Genomic DNA, 16545 nt, shown 5'->3' on the forward strand with positions numbered 1-16545 from the left:
TTCCTTGCCTGCACAGTTGCTGCAAAAAGGGATGGTGAGAGTCTGTGTGAAAGAAGCTCTTCTGAGACTTTTGTTTTTTCTTCACTGCTTTGATGAAGTCATGAGTAAGCAACAATAGTTAAATATCCAAAACAAACTTATTTTTCTCCACTTTGCTTTTTATGATGTCATATTGCTGATGTGAAATTTCAGAGTTTGGGGAAATGAAATTTCTAAAAAAGATCACGCTGCAGCTACTCTTGTTTAAAGGTAAGTTACTATAAACCAGACTTTTAAGGAGCTCTCAGAAATCCCTGTCTTTTATGGAGCAGCTGAGAGTATTTATACCTCCATGAGGGGGTTTGGTGCAGGACCAATACATCACATCACATAAACTTAGCCAAGATCAAACCCAGATGATCCAGGGGTTGTCATGCTCTAGTGGTGTTCTTGAAATCCTTGATACACAAGTGGCAGTAAGTTCTCTCATCTATTTGGCTTGTGGAAACTTCCTGTCAGTTCGCAAGGGCCTTAAAATACAGAAAAGAAAATGAAAGTCTGAGGTTTTAGGCATCATGCAGCCTCTTTCCTAGAAGTGTCTGGAGCTGAGGAGAGCCCAGTCTCACAGAATAAAGTGAGAGCTAGATGATGCTTAAATCAGAGTCATGACTTTGACATACATGTTTGCTTATATCATTTGACCCAAAGCTTTTACCAAATGTGTCCTGGGTGTGCTCTGGCTCCTTTTCCTGAGCTCTTACAGGTGGTGCTGCTTTAGGTGCAGCAAAGGCAGTGACTGTAAATGACCTCTGCTCACTGTGTTCCCTCCTGTTCCCTCAAGAGACCAGTCTGGGGCCAAGCCTGTGTCCTCTTATTGCCAAACTAGGACTTTCACTTTTCCACTTCTTGTAATTTCACTCCTGGTGCTCCCCAGTGTCAGGCTGCCTTTGGAATTGGGACTAGCTGAGTTCTTGCTTGGCTAGGTGTGACCTGGGAAATCAAGGAAATTACTGCACAGCAAAATAAGCTTATTGGAATCTTACTACAGTTAGTCCAAAATTGGAAGGGGATTTCTGGGAAGTGCCTGTTGGAAAATCCTGATTTCTGATACAGGTCTGAGTGGCTGCTGCTGGGCTGCATCTAACAGTTTGTGGTGTAGCACTTGTTCTTGTGTTCCTGAATTTCCTCTTGCTAGTCAGAAAATTCCCCTATTATTCATAACCTGTGTTAAAAAGCTTCCCCTGTGGAAAGCTTAAAACACTCCTGGTTACAACTGTTCTTACAAAATGCATTTGAATTCTTGGCTCTGCAGAAGTTGCTTTGTTTGGTTGTTTTTTAGCAGTAGGAAAAGCAAAGGAAGGAGGAAGAAGGAATTATTAAACTGGGCTACAGCTGCAGAGGAAGGACTTGTTAAACTGAGCCACAGCTTTCACTTACTCCTTATGTTTTTAAAAAGCTGTGGATACTTGTGCAAGCTGTAGTTATCTGCATCTCATATGGACATATCTGTACACAGAGCAGGCACTTCTGCCACCTGCTTGGAGACCACATGGGATGTTTCAACTGCAGGGAAAATCTTCAGGCTAGGATGAGAGGGAATGCCTTTAAACTGGAAGAGGGCACATTTAGGTTACATATTAAGATTATATTCTTGATTATGACAGCAGTGAGGCCCTGGCAGAGGTTTATCCAGAGAAACCCTGGCTGTGCCATGCCTGGAAATGCTCAAGGACAGGTTGGATGGCACTTGGAGCAGCTGGGTTTGGTGAGTGACATCCCTGCCCATGACAGGGGCAGAACAAGATGGTCCCTGAGGTCCCTCATCATTCCATGTCCCACTTCTTGGATCCTGGCTCTGCTCCTGGGGGCACACGGTGTGTTGGTGAGGGCTGCCTGCAACAGGACACATTCCATGGCCGATTCCAGCTGATGTGAAAGGCAGCTGTGCCATTAAAAGGCAATTCAGATCATGAGCTGGAGGGTTCACCTCTTGTCCCTGTTCTTCACTCTGATTTTAGTACAAGTTTCTTTTGGCCCCCATCCAGCCTCTGCAAGGGAACAAAATTCAGCTGTGAGAGACAAGTGGCACAAGCTGCACCATTCCTCAGCTTCTCCAGCAGCATCTGAGGCTCCAGAGTGAACAACTGGAGAAACACCTGCATGGAGTCCTCCTGTGCTTGTGTGATGGGGTAGGCAACAGGTTTAGAGGAGAAAATCCCAGACAGGTTTGAAAACACTTTATTAAAATATAACTCAAAGACTTCATTTCAGTACAAAAATAATGCTCTCTTGTTGGGAGGAGCAGGAATGTGGAGAGACCAAACTGAGAGGCTCTTAATCCATACAGATTTCAGCAGCAGTGAGGAGGTGGAAGGGTAAGTGCAGAGGTGCCAGAGCAGGTACAATCTCAGCTTCACCAGGTATTCTGGAAGTCTCTGCTGTGCTGAGAGAGCTGCACTCCCATTCCCCTCTGTCTTGCAAATTAAATCTGTGATGGGTTTTTAAACTGCTTCACTGGCTCACTTGCAAAGTTAATAGCAAAGCAGTCAAACTGCAGCGAGTGCTGGACTAAAGAGAATATTGCCATGTCTTTGTGGTGGGAAGAAGCTGTGATATTGCTGCACTGGAAAGGTGACAGGCTGGAGTGCTGCAGGGTGCTTCACCCTAAGCTGTGTCAGAAGCAAAGCTAATGGAAGACTTTGTTACTTGGTGACTTGGGTTTTCTGCAGTGAAACAGGATGGAGAGGGACCAGAGGGTGCTGAATGCCCAGCAGGGAAGCTGGGGGTGCTGTCCCTGTCTCCAGCAGTGCCACTCTCAGCTGCTGCTGTAAACTCCCAGCTCAGTGGGGTCAGCTGGAAATAACCCCGGATCTCGCCAGAGCCAGCAGCCTGTCTGGGCTCTGTCTGGGGCTGCTGCAGACGTGTCTGGTGCCTGGCAGGGCCTCCCCTGTCAGCTGCTATTCCTGACACCACCACCATGCACCCCGGGACTGCCAGCTGGGACAGGGGCGTTCATCAAGGCAGAAAACCTCAGCAAATCAGCTAGATTTGGTTTCTTTGGTGGTCATAGCTAAAGTGAACATAAAAACTGCCCCCCAGCATTTGGAGCTGTTTCTATTCCCCTTTGCCTGCACTGTGATGCTGCCTCTCAGGCTGCCAGGCCACTTCCAAAATGAGTGAGCAGCTCTGATGGAGAAACCATTCTCTCTGATGGAGAACCCTCCAGCAGCTCTTCCTGAGCTGGGGGATTTAAGATGAATTCCACTTGGCCAAGGAGGGAGCAGGGCAGTGCATGGAGCTGGCTCCATCCATGGGTAACTCGATTTCCAGCTTGTGGTCAGGATCTGGTAACTCATCCATCATCCCCTGCTGCAGCAGGGCAGTGCTGCAGTCCTTGGGGTACAACTTGTGAAGGAAAACACATGTCTGGCTCTGGGCAGCCTCACTCCCACCATCACTAAAATGCAAGTGAAGGCTGGGATTTCAGTAAGTTTTTGGCTTTATTGGATGGGCTTTGAGGGTAAAAACGCTGGCGTAAAATCTGGCTGGCCTTGTTTTAATTTGTGTTTTTTAATGGTGTGTGCTTGTTTTATGTTTACAGAGGGATTCTGTTTGTTGGAGACCAGGGAGTCCCATGGGCTCTGTGTGTGAGGGGGAGGCTCTGCTAGTGCCTGGCTCTGGTTTCTTTCTCTCTCAGACACATACACAGCACTGTGCCCATAGGGCAATCAGGCTCAGGAGCTTTCAGAAAATCGAATTTTGAAGGATTCTGGGAATTTGACCTTGTATATTTGAAGAACTTTGGGGATTTTCTGAGTTTTAGGCTTTATTTTCATGAATGTTTGATTCTCTTGGCAATTTTGAGCAGGGCAAGGCTATGGATTAACTGCAGACCTTTTGCATCCAGGTGCAAAATCCAGGACCTTCTGTGTTCAGGTCTTCTCCAAAAGTTTTCCTTTTCTGTGATAGTTCTTAGAGTCCTACAATGCCCTCTGTGTGGTCTGAAGGGAACCCTAGAGACAGCAGGCTGTGGTAAACAGGAATTTGGAGCATGGAGGATATGGGAGAATTCTGCTAATGCCTGATAATGCAGCATCACTTCTCAGCAGTCCTGGTGAGAAGGCTGAGCTCAGGGCCAGGCTGGGCTCAGGGCTGCAAATGACATCTCCTGATCACGGATACTTTGCAATTTGAAGAAAGTTCTAAAGTTTCCAAAAGCAGCATTTCCACTGCCTTCCTGACCCAAAAGCTGATGCAGCAGTGTTGAGGAGGGGGAGCTGGCACAGACCCATCTCAGCACAGGGAGAGGCACCTCCAGGGAGCTCAGCTGGAGCTGTTGGTGCCAGGAGCAGGGAAATCACACCTGCCCCCGTGGGAGGCTGTGTCAGAGTGTGCAGGCTGGAGGAGGTGTTGGTGCAGTCACCCTGAGCTTGTGCTTGGGGCAGCTTTGCACCCCAAGGCAGAGAGCAGCAGGCAGGGCAGCACTTGTGCCACGGTGTGATTTCATCTGTCACTTGGGGAAAGCTGGGCTTCTTTGGATGGGAAAGCAGAGGGAGAGTGTGGAATTTTGATCTCTTCCCTTCCCAAATCCATGCTCTAAGCCTGAATGCTTCAGATTTTAAAATCCTGACCCTACAGATGCTCCTTGTTCATGGCTAAAATACTTCTGTATTTCACATTGCTGAGCCCCAGCAATAGGCTTATTGTGGAACAGCCTGAAAGAAACTGAGATTCCATCAGGAATGGAAGATGCAGCTGGGCCATTTCACAGTGATCTCAGTGGGGTTTGGACCAGTTTTCCTTTCACACTTTGTATTCTCTCCTTCTGAGTAACTGATGTGCTCAATAAATGTGTTCTCTGTGTATCACATAATGAAAGGTGTAGCTCTAAACAAGGTTGGCTGACCTCTCCTTGTATTGCCTGGGGTGACCTGCAGGCAATCACAGGCTGTGCCCATGCTCCAGGAGACATCCTGATGGGAACAGGAATCATCCAAGCAAAGCATGTTCTGGATCTCCTGTGGCTTTGTGGATGGTGAAGGCATTTCACACTAATACCCAGCCGACTTCCCCAGCTTCCTTTTATCAGAGAAAGCAGAGATGCACTTTCCTTCCTTGGAAATTCCCTGTACAACATTCATCGCAAGTTTATCTTGCTTCTCTTTATGTCCTCTTCCCAGCAGGCCAGCCTTAACCTCCTGTGGGGGGAGAGAAGAGGAAATGGAGTGAATGGGGCAGGGGCCTGAGATCTCAACACTGCCAGGTGTGAAACAGGAGGATGTGTGTGGAGCCTGGCTGAGGAATTGAGGTTTAAACAAGAAAGAGATGAGCCAGAGGCAAAATAAAGATTACCCAGGAGAGTTACAAAGCAATCTGCTCCCCACCAAGGCCACTCACCTTGCTGAAGGAGTCCTCAAACAGGACACTGTCCCCCTGGGTGTGCATGACAGGAGCTGAGATGGCGTGTTCCAAGTCATAACCAAACCACAGCTTGTTTATAATTGCCTGCAATTAAATAAAACAAATCCCACACTGCCCAGCTGGACATGGAACCTGGGCTGTCCAAGCCAGGCTGCACTGAGCCAGACCCACAGTCCTGCCAGCCTGGTGTCCTCCTTTTGTGGAGACTTTTGGGGCAAGTAAAAGAACAGGATGAGCATGTAATACTTCCCAGAATGCTTTCCCTGGCCTACAGTCTCAACTTTTAGTGACTTCTAAATTGCAAATTAACAAAAGCACCGAGGAGTCAAGACCCAAGGAGAGGTGAGTAGGGACTGACCGTGGTTAGAAATCTGGGAGGGCTGGAAAATCTGGCAGCTTGCTGTGGGTTTCACTTACCATGGTGGTGGCACTGATAATCCAGCTGCCCCCAGCTCCTCCAATCACCAGCATGTCTCCTGACTTGGAGAGGAGGATGGAAGGCACCATTGCTGAGGGAGGCTTCTCTCCTAGAGCAGAAGCACAGATATTATTCTTTCCATGTGGCTCTGAACAGGGTAGGAGGAGCACAGGTTCTTCTACCTTGCCTTTCTTTTGTCTCCCACAGAAAAAAAGCTGCTCCTTCCTCAAGATGCTCAAGATTTCCAGAAAATTTTTCTTGTACTGAAAGCCCATCTCCCAAAAAACTATGACCTTTCTGGCACAAGCTAAACAAGCTTCTCTTGATGCAGGACAGGGCATCCTACAAGTATTCAGGACTTGCTGCAGCTCATCCAACCAGATGAGGAGCCCTCAGCAGAAATCCTGCCCCAGCTGCACTGGTGTCCTCTCCCAGCAGGGACAGCTGATGGCACAGAGCCGTGTCTGCACCAACAGAGCTCACAGAGCTCAGTGCAAGCCTGCACAGCTCTATACTCAGAATCAGACATGAGCCTAAAATATCACCAGGCTTCTTTTAGCAGTAGTTTCTCCACTTCTCCCCTTCCCATCAGCCAGTGATCAGCTTCAGCATTTTTTTTAACCTCTGATTTCTCTGGCTAGAAACCAAAACTCCTGTATTTCCATACAAGGAGAAATGTGAGTAGACACAGACACACTACAGGGCTTTATCCTCTTTTAGTCTGAAACAAACTTGCTCTCATCCAGATCTAGGAAAGGAGAGTGTAAATTTACAGGTGTAAGTTTACAGATTGTCCCTGCCTGTGGTGGTGCTCACAGGGGTCCAGGATGAGGGAAGAGATGAGGATCTGACTCCATGTTTCAGAAGTCTGGTCTATTATTTTATGATATATACATAATATTAAAATGATATATTAAAACTATACTAAAAGAATAGAAGAAAGGATTTCATCAGAAGGCTTGAAAGCAAAGGAAAGGAAATGGAAATGATAATAAAATCTTGTGACTCTCAGACAATCCAAGCCAGCTGACTGTGATTGGCCATTAATTAGAAATAACCAGAGAGACCAATCACAGATCCCCCTGTTGCATTCCACAGCAGCAGATAATCAATGTTTACATTTTGTTCCTGAGGCCTCTCAGCTTCTCAGGAGGAAAAATCCTAAGGAAAGGATTTTCCATAAAAGATGTCTGTGACACCTGCCCACTCGCACACAGCCTGTGTGTCCACCCCCTGGCCCTGTGCTTTATTCTGAGGATGAGGATGCTCACCTGGTTTAATGCTTCTGTTTGCTATGCAGAAGTCAGCAAGTTCATTATTTAAAATGATCCCAGTTTGGTTGGAATACACAAGGGAGCCAAACCTGCAGGGAGGAAAGATGAAGCCTTTTAGTGCCCAGGGTTCTCCTGCTGTGGATGACATTTACTGCACATGGCACCCTGTGGGTAACTTCTGTCTCCTCCCAGCCTGCAAGTGTCCCAGGGAGGGTGTCCAAAGGGAATTTGTGCTGCTGCTGGTGACAGAGATGAGTTTCCTGTTACTGGTGCCACAGAAAGTCAGCAAGAGCCTCAGCAAGCTCTGGCATCCTCCTGAATTATGGCAGCCCTTGGAGCTGATGCTCATGGATCTTTGCTGTCACATGAAAAAGGCACTCCTGAGACAGAGTAGAAATTCTCCAGAGTAGAAATCCATTTTGATTTAGGTGAAATGTACATCTTTGAGTCTGTGGTTAGAAAACATGGCTATGTAGCCTGACTGTGAAGCCTAGGCTCAGGGAAACTGATTCAGTGAAGGACAGAGATAAGGGGGGGAAACAGAAGGTCATAAAGAGAGACTGCTGTGAGAGCAGGTCAACCTGACCTGGGAATTCTTTCTGGTAAAGAAGAACTAGCTGCTAATGTCACGTGAATTCATAAAAATGAATATGTATGAACCTACTGTGAAATTGTATGTATATGTATCTGAGAGGGGTGATAAGACCTCTGATCTTGGCCTTATCAACCAGCAATGCAATGCAGGATAGTCTGATAACTCCAAGCTCAGTGATTTCAGCTCTTTAATGATTCTCAGCTCTCCCAGGATTTCAGCTCTTGGCTTGCTAGGTAGGGAGCCTTTGGCTGAGGCTGCAGCAGATGTGAGAGAGGAGAAGGAGAGGTCCTGGCAGTTCCACAGTGATGGTTTATTGGGGAGTCTGTGAAAGGTTCCAGCAACAGCTCTTCTTCTCCTGAATGGGCTAAAACAGCCGTTTTTATAGGGTATAGGGGAATCCAAACTTGTCCAATAGTAAGGGTTAGGCGAAAAGTGACCTACGGGGTTACAGGGATAAGCTATGGGGTGAGAGGGGTAGAAGACAGGAGCTTATTTTGCCATCTCATCATAACTCAGCAGTTCCTACTGTTAAGTCTCAATCCTCCATGGAGCTCTCAGAAGCTCTATGGAGTCTGCTACAGAGGGGGACAAAGAGGGACCTGAAGTTCCCAGAGGTACTGCATGTCTTTTAAGGAGAGTCATCTCCACATGCATCCAGCGCTGTAATAAACTTCCACAAAGTTGTGGAGATTCTGGCTCTCTCCACAAAACACCCCCAGCTCAGAAGCTGCCTAAACCAGTGAAGCCCAGAGGTTTTGCTTTGCCAGCCAGCCCTCCCAGCTCCCCAGGCAGCGTGAGTGTCCCCAGCCCGGTTACTCACGGGTAGTTGATGGTGCTGGTGGCCGACACGGCGCTGCCGTCTGCAGCCAGCACGGAGATGTGGCTCGTGCCCAGGCTCCTGTGCTGCTCCCTGAGGAGGGGCTCCAGCAGGCTGTAGTGGCTCAGCTGGTGGTCACCACGAGCATCTATCCTCTGCCTGGCAGTCTCAGCAAACTGCTCAGACAGCAGGGTCTCCACAGGCACCTGCCAGCACAGCAAGGACACTGAGCTGGGCACCAAAGCACGGGCCTGTCCTTGGGCTCAGCAACTGAGCCCCAAGTCAGAGCTTGGGGTGGCAGCATTCAGCCCCAGGCTGCTCTCATCCCAGAAAATGGGCCAAGCTCAGCACCAGGGCACCTCAACCTGTGCACAGCCTTTGTCAGGCAAGTGAGTGCCAGCCTGCAGCTGAAGCTGCAGAGTAACAGCCTGATCCTGATCCTGATCCTGATCCTGATCCTGATCCTGATCCTGATCCTGATCCTGATCCTGCCTTGCCTTGGCAACATCAGCTGCATTGCTCTTCAGCAGCAGCTCTAAGGATTTTCTTTCCTTCCAGGCTGCAAAGGAGTGTAGGAGCATCAGGGGGTAGGAAAGTTGGGATGGATGGACAGAGATGAGAGATCTCTGAGCCAGGTCAGGAACTTGGGGTTCATTGCAAAGGGCCTGGGTGCAGGGCCCTGCTGGGAGCTGCCAAACACAGCTGGGGCAGGGCTGAGAGAAGAGAGGGGCAGAGAGGATGGGAGGGTCAGAGAGTAAAAGCATAAGAGAATAAAAGGGGTAAGAGGGCTAAGTTCTCATTACAATACCATAAATCTTCTTCTCTGTTGAATATTCTAATTCTCACTAACCAATCTAGTACAAGATACAAATCCTATAGCATTTCCATACAGCCTGTAAGAATCATTACATTACCATACTGTGTTACATTTTAAACCCTAAAAACTCCTCTTTGGGCCCCTCCTGCCAAGCTGTAGGGTCTGCTCTGACCCTTGGCCCTGTCTGCAAGCAGAGGGTGTTGTTCCATCTAAAGGGGATCACCTTCAGCTGGCCATGCCATTGTTTTCCAGTTGTTTAGTAAGTGAGGGATCTCAAAGCTTGCTTTCATTTCAATCTCACTTATAGTTTCTATATTCTCAAAATATTTTGCCAGACAATCATATTTATAAGGCTTTCCTGTTTCATCTTCCCCAACAAAGGAACATGTCAGAGCATTGCTTGGTGCTGTAGCACTGTACCTACACACCATGGAGCTCACCTGATTTTCAGAGAAGGCTGGGTCACTCATGTGGGGTCTTAGCATGTTGCCAAACTTCAGGGCCTCTGCAATGTAGTGATAGGTTTCTACCTTCTCCTCAGGTGTTGCCAGTGATTCTTTGTGGAATTTATACTCTGTGGAGCAGGATGGAATAATTTTGTTAATAGACCAGAGGCAATGTTTCAAGAAGTGTCAAAAAAACAAAGGTTGAAAGGAGCCTCCTCTTCCCATCCCAGTTCTTATCAAGTTTCCCCTCTGCTTTAGCAGGATGTAGATGCAGAAACAACCAAGTACTAATTTCCACTGTGACTTCAATTTATTTTGAAGCACTGGGAAATTCATGCATCCTTTGGCCTTTGCAGCAGCTGTGGTGATGCTGACCCACTGTACAAGTGAACCAGTTCATCCTCCTGCTGCACAGCATAGCACACTGCTGCTTTGGGCCCCATTCTGGCTCAAAAACTCCATTTCTGCCCATTGCATTTTATCACTCTGGAGCAACACTCTCTGAAAACCCCTTGCTGACCCCTTTCCATTAGGAATTTACCTTCCAATACCTTGAGGATGAACATGAGCACTGCACCTCCCATGGGTGGTCCTGGAGCAAACACTTTGGTGTGTTTGTTCAGGGTGATGTTCAGAGCTGAGGACACCTGTGCTTTGTATGCCCGAAGATCCTCCAGTGAGAGGCTGGACCCTTCAACAGAGAGAGACCCAGGAGCTGCCATTAGCACAGAAACTCAGATCTGCCTGCAGCAGAGGCAGGTAAAGCTTGTGAGGAGCTCAAATTCCTCGCACCCAGCACAGCACTGCCCTCACACATCCTCATGTGCTGCCAAACCCAGCATGTCACAAAGCCTAAAGGAGTCAGAGGGGCGAACACAGTGAGCAAAGGCCAGAGCAGGGAGTGGTCTCAGCCCTGCTTCTGGGCCTAAGTTACAGGAATTAGGGAAAGGTGGCCTCTTCCCATGTCAGGCACCACCCCAAGTGACAAACAAATGGCACGGGTTGGCTTTCCCCTGGTCCAGGCTCACTGTGAGCCGATGGCTGGGAGAAAGGCCAGGTTTTAATGTATATCAGGACTCCCTGTAGCTGTTACTCACCAGCCTTGCTGATGTCCTCCACCAGGGCCCTCCCAATCTCTCCCTCATAGAACGCAGCAGCTCCCTGTTCCGCCACGGCTCGCAGCGTTCGCTGCAGCGCTGGCCACCGGAATGACTCGCCCAGCTTCAGGAATCTGCCACCAGCACACAGCAGCGGGCTGTTCAACAACAACATCCATCTGTCAGCACCCAGGACATCCCTCTGCTGTCCAGGACCCCTGCCAGGGGGCTCAGGGACCCTGGCACAGAGCCCAAAACACCTGTGGGTTTGATTATGGTCCATGGAGCAAATTACCAACCTTGTATGAAGATCAGCAAGCCACAACAGTTTAAGTAGAATATTAGTGAAGTTATCACGGGGTGGAGATGTAGATTTTAGGGTTTTTGGTATGGGGGCAAGATGGGGGGAACTGGGTGTGTCCAGCTTTTCTCCTTCTTCTTCTTGGCCTCCATCTCCTGCTGTGATGTTGGCACTCACAGATTGGTTTAGAGTAGAAGCTCACTGTCTAACATAGGTGATGGGTATTGGGAAGGAATTGCAAACATTGTACACGTAGTTTTTAGTATAAAGACATAACACTGCCCTGGGGCAGGCAGAGTGCCTGGAACTGTCCTGCTGGACAGACCTCGGCAGGGCAGGAGAAAATTTTTTATAGATAAGAAATAATGAACAATTTTGAGACTGAGAAATGAAGAGCTCTGACTCCTTCTTCAAGCACTGGGCTGGGAAAAGAGACTTTGGAACTTTTGTTGGGTTCACTCTGACCAGCCAGAGATCCCAGCACATCACTTTTACAGCATGAGCTTGTTCTTGCCCAAGCCAATGACATTTTTTTCCTACCAGGAGCTGATCTGGATTATGCATGCTGTGTGCTTTCCAACGTCAGAGAAAGGCTCTGGAGCTGAGGGAGCAGTGGCCCTCACCCTGCAGTGTCATCCATGGCTCTTACCACAGGCTTTTCCCTGGTCCAGAGAAGGCTGGGTGATGGAGAATTTTTTCCAGAACTGGAGAAATGACCAGAGGCTCTGAAAGCAGCTTGATGGTTGGCTCAAACAGGGCTTTCCATGGCAGGCGGCCGTGGCGCTCGTGGGCCACCTCATAGCCCCGGATCTCTCCAGGGACACCAATCCAGCGGGGACCTGGGGAGCACAGCAGCACTGTCACACCCACACAGCACTGCTTTGGGGGTCCCACCTCTCTGAAAGCTCCCCAGTCCAAGTCTGAGCTGGCAGAGGCAACCAAGGCTTCTAAAAGCAGGCTGGGTCTGTTTATTGCCTTTTGCTGTTCATGTATTTCCCTGTTACTGAGCAGTGGGGTGTGGAGAGGCTGGAGCCAGGCCTGAGGTGTGCTGAAAACATAACAGGCAACAGGCAGGGCCTGCAGCAAGGGAGGTGGCAGCTGGACACTGGAGAAATGGCACTCCATTGGGGTGGGGCCTGGGCAAACACCAGAACAAGGGAAGCAGTGAAATTCTCCATCCCTGGGGAAATTTAAAAATGAGACAAGACAAGCTGTCACATGTCTGACATGCTCCTTCTTTGACCCTGGACAGCCTGAGCAACACCTGACATCACCCTGCTCTGAGCAGAACTCCAGCTGTCCCTTTCCAAACAGAGCTGCTCCTGATTCCTCTTCAGGCCCTTCCAAGGGTAAGAACATCTCCAGAATCCAGGATACACCCCAAAAGATAACATTCCAGGGAAGGAGGATGAACACAGCAAGAAATGTGGAAAGATCCAAGATGTGCTGCTAAAGCAAGAGTGCCTGAGCCCAGCAGCCCAACCCCTGATGTGCCAGCGTGCTTCCCCCATCTGTGGACATGGCAAGCACAAAAGATTGATTTCTTCTGTTTCCCTAAAGCTATTGATCTTATTTTTCTCTGTAAGAACTTCTGGGGAATGAGAGCTTTGGGAAATCCAGTCTTGAACTGCAGACTTCCTACAGAGAGAAGGTACATTGTGCTTTCTCCTCATGCTGGCTCCCCATTGCCTGGCTGGTCAGGTTGCCAGTGTTATTACCAAGCAGGAATTTTTATGTTTATGGCCCTAATCTTTTTAGTTACTTTTGCAAAAAGCAGTCCAGGTAGAGGGTGTTAAACTAGACAGAACTGCAGATCAAGCCAGTGAGGTGCCCAGTTCCCCACTGTGCTGAGCTCTGTGCCCACAGGAGGGCACACAGCTGTGTCCTTACCAATGGGGAAGCCAACACCACAGCCAGACAAGAGGTTGTGAGGAAACACTCGTGGGGCTGTCTCACGGGCATTGATCACCTCCACTGCTCCTGGAAAGAAGAGAAGGGAAATACATCGTGTTTTCCTCCTGAAGCAGGTGAACATCACCATTCAGTCATCACTGCATGTGCTGCTGGCACAGAGCTGAGCTGCTCTGGATGTGCCAAGTGCACCTGCAGGATCAGGTGTCAGCACAACTTATCCTTGACTCCTGTGCTTTTATCTACAACAAGCCAAGCAGTGCCCACCAAAGGTACTGAAAGTACAGGGAGAAGGCCAGGGCTTGTCTCCAGGCAGCAAAGGTTCCCCCAGGGATCATGGTTGGGATATGGGCTGGGGTATGCTGCCTCACACCTGCAGGATCCTGCACTTCTTCCACAGATGGGACACGTCAGAGGCACAATGTGAGCCTCATGCTCCTGGGAGGGCCATTTACCCAATGATGATGAGGCAAGCCCATCATATTTTGAAGCCCTCTAGGTATCAGGGAGCCTGAAAGGACAAAACCAAACCCAAACCCCCACTTGCATACACTCATATTTCAGGTCTACCCTATCACTTTACTCCTTCTCTGCCTTGTATTTATCTGTCCCTGTCAGTCCCAGAGCCAGCTGTGCTGCAGGAGCCCACAGTGCTCCCTGGTGTACCCAGAGCCTCAGCTCTGTGCAGCAGCACAACTCAGGTAGCACAGGAGGATTGTTGTCAGGAAACAAAGTTCCATGGCTCTGCCAAAAGGAAAAAAGGAGAAAAATATAGGTGGTCTGCCAAAATGAAAAAAGAAAAAAAAAATATAGGTGGTCTGCCAAAAGGAAAAAAGAAAAAAAAATATAGGTGGTCTGCCAAAAGGAAAAAAGAAGAAAAACATAGGTGGTCTGCCAAATTAGGCCCTTGCATAAGATACACCCAAACAGTTCCAGATTTGTGACTCAGTGAAACTACTTGGCAGGGATTTTAAAATGATTACATTGTTACAGTGCTTATTGTTGATATTACTATTAGATATATAAGCTCTGGGGGTTTTTGGAAGCCAAGACTTAAACTCCCACGTTGAAGACATAAAAGCAACAAAACAACAGTGGAGTTTAAGCCAAGCACAGAAAGGCCCCCCAGCAGACACGGAGCATCGCCAGGTTTAGATTTCTGAAGTGGAGATGCATCTCCTGGGACAGGAAGCGTCAGCACTGCTTTGGGGAGCCACAGCAGCCCTGGTGAGACAGCCCCAGGGCCAGCAGGCACTGCCAGAGCTGCTGGGGCAGCACAAACCCCTCAGGTGCCATCCCAGGGGCTCAGCTGGCACTGCCAGCCCAACTCTGCCAGCACAAACCCCTCCTGCCTGCTTTTCTCAGCCACTCACACCTGCTGCAGGGATTGTGTGACTTTGGGATTGCCTTGGAGGGGCAAGGAGAGGCAAACTCAGCTCATTTCCTCTCAAAGCTCTTTCCTCCACACACATTTCTTGCTGTGAAATGACAATCACAGCTCCCTGTGCTGGATGCTTTGGATTAAGAGCACAATTGTGCTTTGTGATGTAGCTTTTATATTCAAAATATTGCTCTGAGAGAGCAGGCAGGATTCTGATTTGTGTGTCTGCAGAGGGACAGGGCACCATGGAGAGGCCATACCTGTGCTGGCATTATAGATGGTAAAAACGACCCCACCACCCAGGCCTGAGCTCTGGGGGTTCATCACTGAAGTGCAGATCAAGCCTGCAATGGCAGCATCCACAGCTGAGCCTCCACTTTTCAGGATGTCCCTGTGGTGGGAAGGGAAGAAAAAAGACACTGTTAAAATCCAGGAATGTCAGGATGGAGGAACCACATGGAAATGCCTCCTTGGGACCCCTGCAAGCTGAGGAGAGCAGCTGGAGAAATGCAGCGTGGGGTGTGAGGGGCACCTTCCTCTGCTGGATAAAAAGAACAATTAGAGGGAAAGAAAGGAGGGTCCACAGGAGGAAAGAGCAGCCAAGGCCAGACCTTCTGGCAGGCTGGACTTGCTCTGGGCAAAGAGTTATGGGAGAGAGAGAGAGCTGCAGCTGCTCACAAATGCTGTGGGCTGAAAGGGACAGCAAAACATGGAGAAGGATGCTCCGAGCACAGAAGAGGGCCTTCCATATACTAGGAATCAACCAACTGATCTCTAGCTTCCCAAATGCCATTCCTGATAAAGGCATATGCTGGTCAAATGGACAGGAGCACTGAAGTGGGAACACTGGGTCCATGTGAAGCAAACTCCTGAGGAAACTCCTGTCAATGAGCTTTTCGTTGTTCCCACAATGTGACTTCTGGGCTTATTAGCACAAAAATGGCCCAGCCTGCTCCCTGTATTCCCAAAGATAAAACCAACAAAGAAACAAACAAAAAAAAAAGCCCAAAAATCACCTAAAACCAACCAAAAAAAAAAAAAAAACAACCAACCAAACCAAACAGGAAACAAACCCTCAACTGCTTCTACCAAGGCACAGACATTAAGGCAGCCTCTTGCTGCTGACAGCAACGAGGTTCTGTTAGAGAAACTGTCTCAACAAATGCTTCCCCCAAGAACATCTGAAAGCCATCATTTCCTTGCAGTGGCAATGGGATGGCATTTCCTGCACAGCCAGCACTGGGGTTTGCTAGGAAGGCTCCTGACTGCTTCACTGGGTCATTGCTCAGATAAGGCAGGGCCAGAGGGAGACTGGAGCAGTTCAGTGGCTGCAGTGCAGCTGGTCCCAGGCTTTGCATGGGAACACAGAGCACACACACAGGCTGGTGTTTATTTTCCATCCACAGAATGGCTGGGCCCTGCTGGCTCAGGAACAGGATGCTGCCAGCAGGCACGCTGATGTGCCTTTCCTTTGTTTCCCCAAGTGCCTCAGAACCACTGCCTGCAAGGAAATGACATGTGGACAAGTGGGAAGAAAAGAAATAGTAGGGAATATCAGGCTTTCTGTTTCTGCATGGCTTTTGGCCTCCTGGGAGCTCCCTGGCTGTAGAAAAAGCAAAGAGCAGATTTAATTGAAATTCAGTCCAGACAGGAGAAGTATAAAAGACATATTTACACCACTTGGAAAGAAAGATGTAGGCTAAAAAAGTTCTCAAGATGTTCAGGTTGTACACCTTCAGTTTGTGTAAAACTTGTCTCTCAAATATTTTGACTCCCATGTGATTATTTTACTGTTCTTTCAATTATTAAATGCCTGTATCCTTGAAAGCAGAAGGATGGAAGTTTACATGGCTGTAAAAAAGCATCTGAACATGGAGACTGAGGCTCAGGGTCACCCATCCAGCCCTTGCAGCAGGGGATGGACTCACCACACCAATGTCCCTGGGAGGTGCTTTTCTGAATCCCAAGCTGTTAATGGCTGTCTTGGTTTGGAAAGACAGGAGTCTGCTAAGGAAGGCAGGAGCCTCCCCTGAAATGGAGAATGTAAACCTCCCCACCTCTCTGAATTGCTATAAATTTTAAATTAAG

General features: G+C 48.6%; 1 protein-coding gene across 2 annotated transcripts in view; it reads right to left on the reverse strand.

Moving 5' to 3' along the window:
• Positions 1 to 2210: 2210 nt before the first annotated feature.
• GGT5 (gamma-glutamyltransferase 5) overlaps positions 2211 to 16545 on the reverse strand; it is a 39801-nt gene continuing 25466 nt past the window's right edge. For both annotated transcript variants that reach the window (XM_064727005.1, XM_064727004.1), the window contains 11 exons: positions 14718 to 14848; positions 13056 to 13145; positions 11815 to 12004; positions 10865 to 11022; positions 10309 to 10458; positions 9762 to 9895; positions 8508 to 8710; positions 7090 to 7181; positions 5818 to 5927; positions 5377 to 5484; positions 2211 to 5177 (listed from right to left, as the gene is read on the reverse strand). In XM_064727005.1, the coding sequence (XP_064583075.1) occupies positions 5031 to 5177; positions 5377 to 5484; positions 5818 to 5927; positions 7090 to 7181; positions 8508 to 8710; positions 9762 to 9895; positions 10309 to 10458; positions 10865 to 11022; positions 11815 to 12004; positions 13056 to 13145; positions 14718 to 14781 (1446 nt within the window). In that variant the 5' untranslated portion in view covers positions 14782 to 14848 and the 3' untranslated portion in view covers positions 2211 to 5030. The remainder of the gene's footprint in view (positions 5178 to 5376; positions 5485 to 5817; positions 5928 to 7089; positions 7182 to 8507; positions 8711 to 9761; positions 9896 to 10308; positions 10459 to 10864; positions 11023 to 11814; positions 12005 to 13055; positions 13146 to 14717; positions 14849 to 16545) is intronic.

Source organism: Zonotrichia leucophrys, chromosome 15 (genome assembly GCF_028769735.1).
Source record: "Zonotrichia leucophrys gambelii isolate GWCS_2022_RI chromosome 15, RI_Zleu_2.0, whole genome shotgun sequence".
NCBI classification, from domain to species: Eukaryota; Metazoa; Chordata; class Aves; order Passeriformes; family Passerellidae; genus Zonotrichia; species Zonotrichia leucophrys.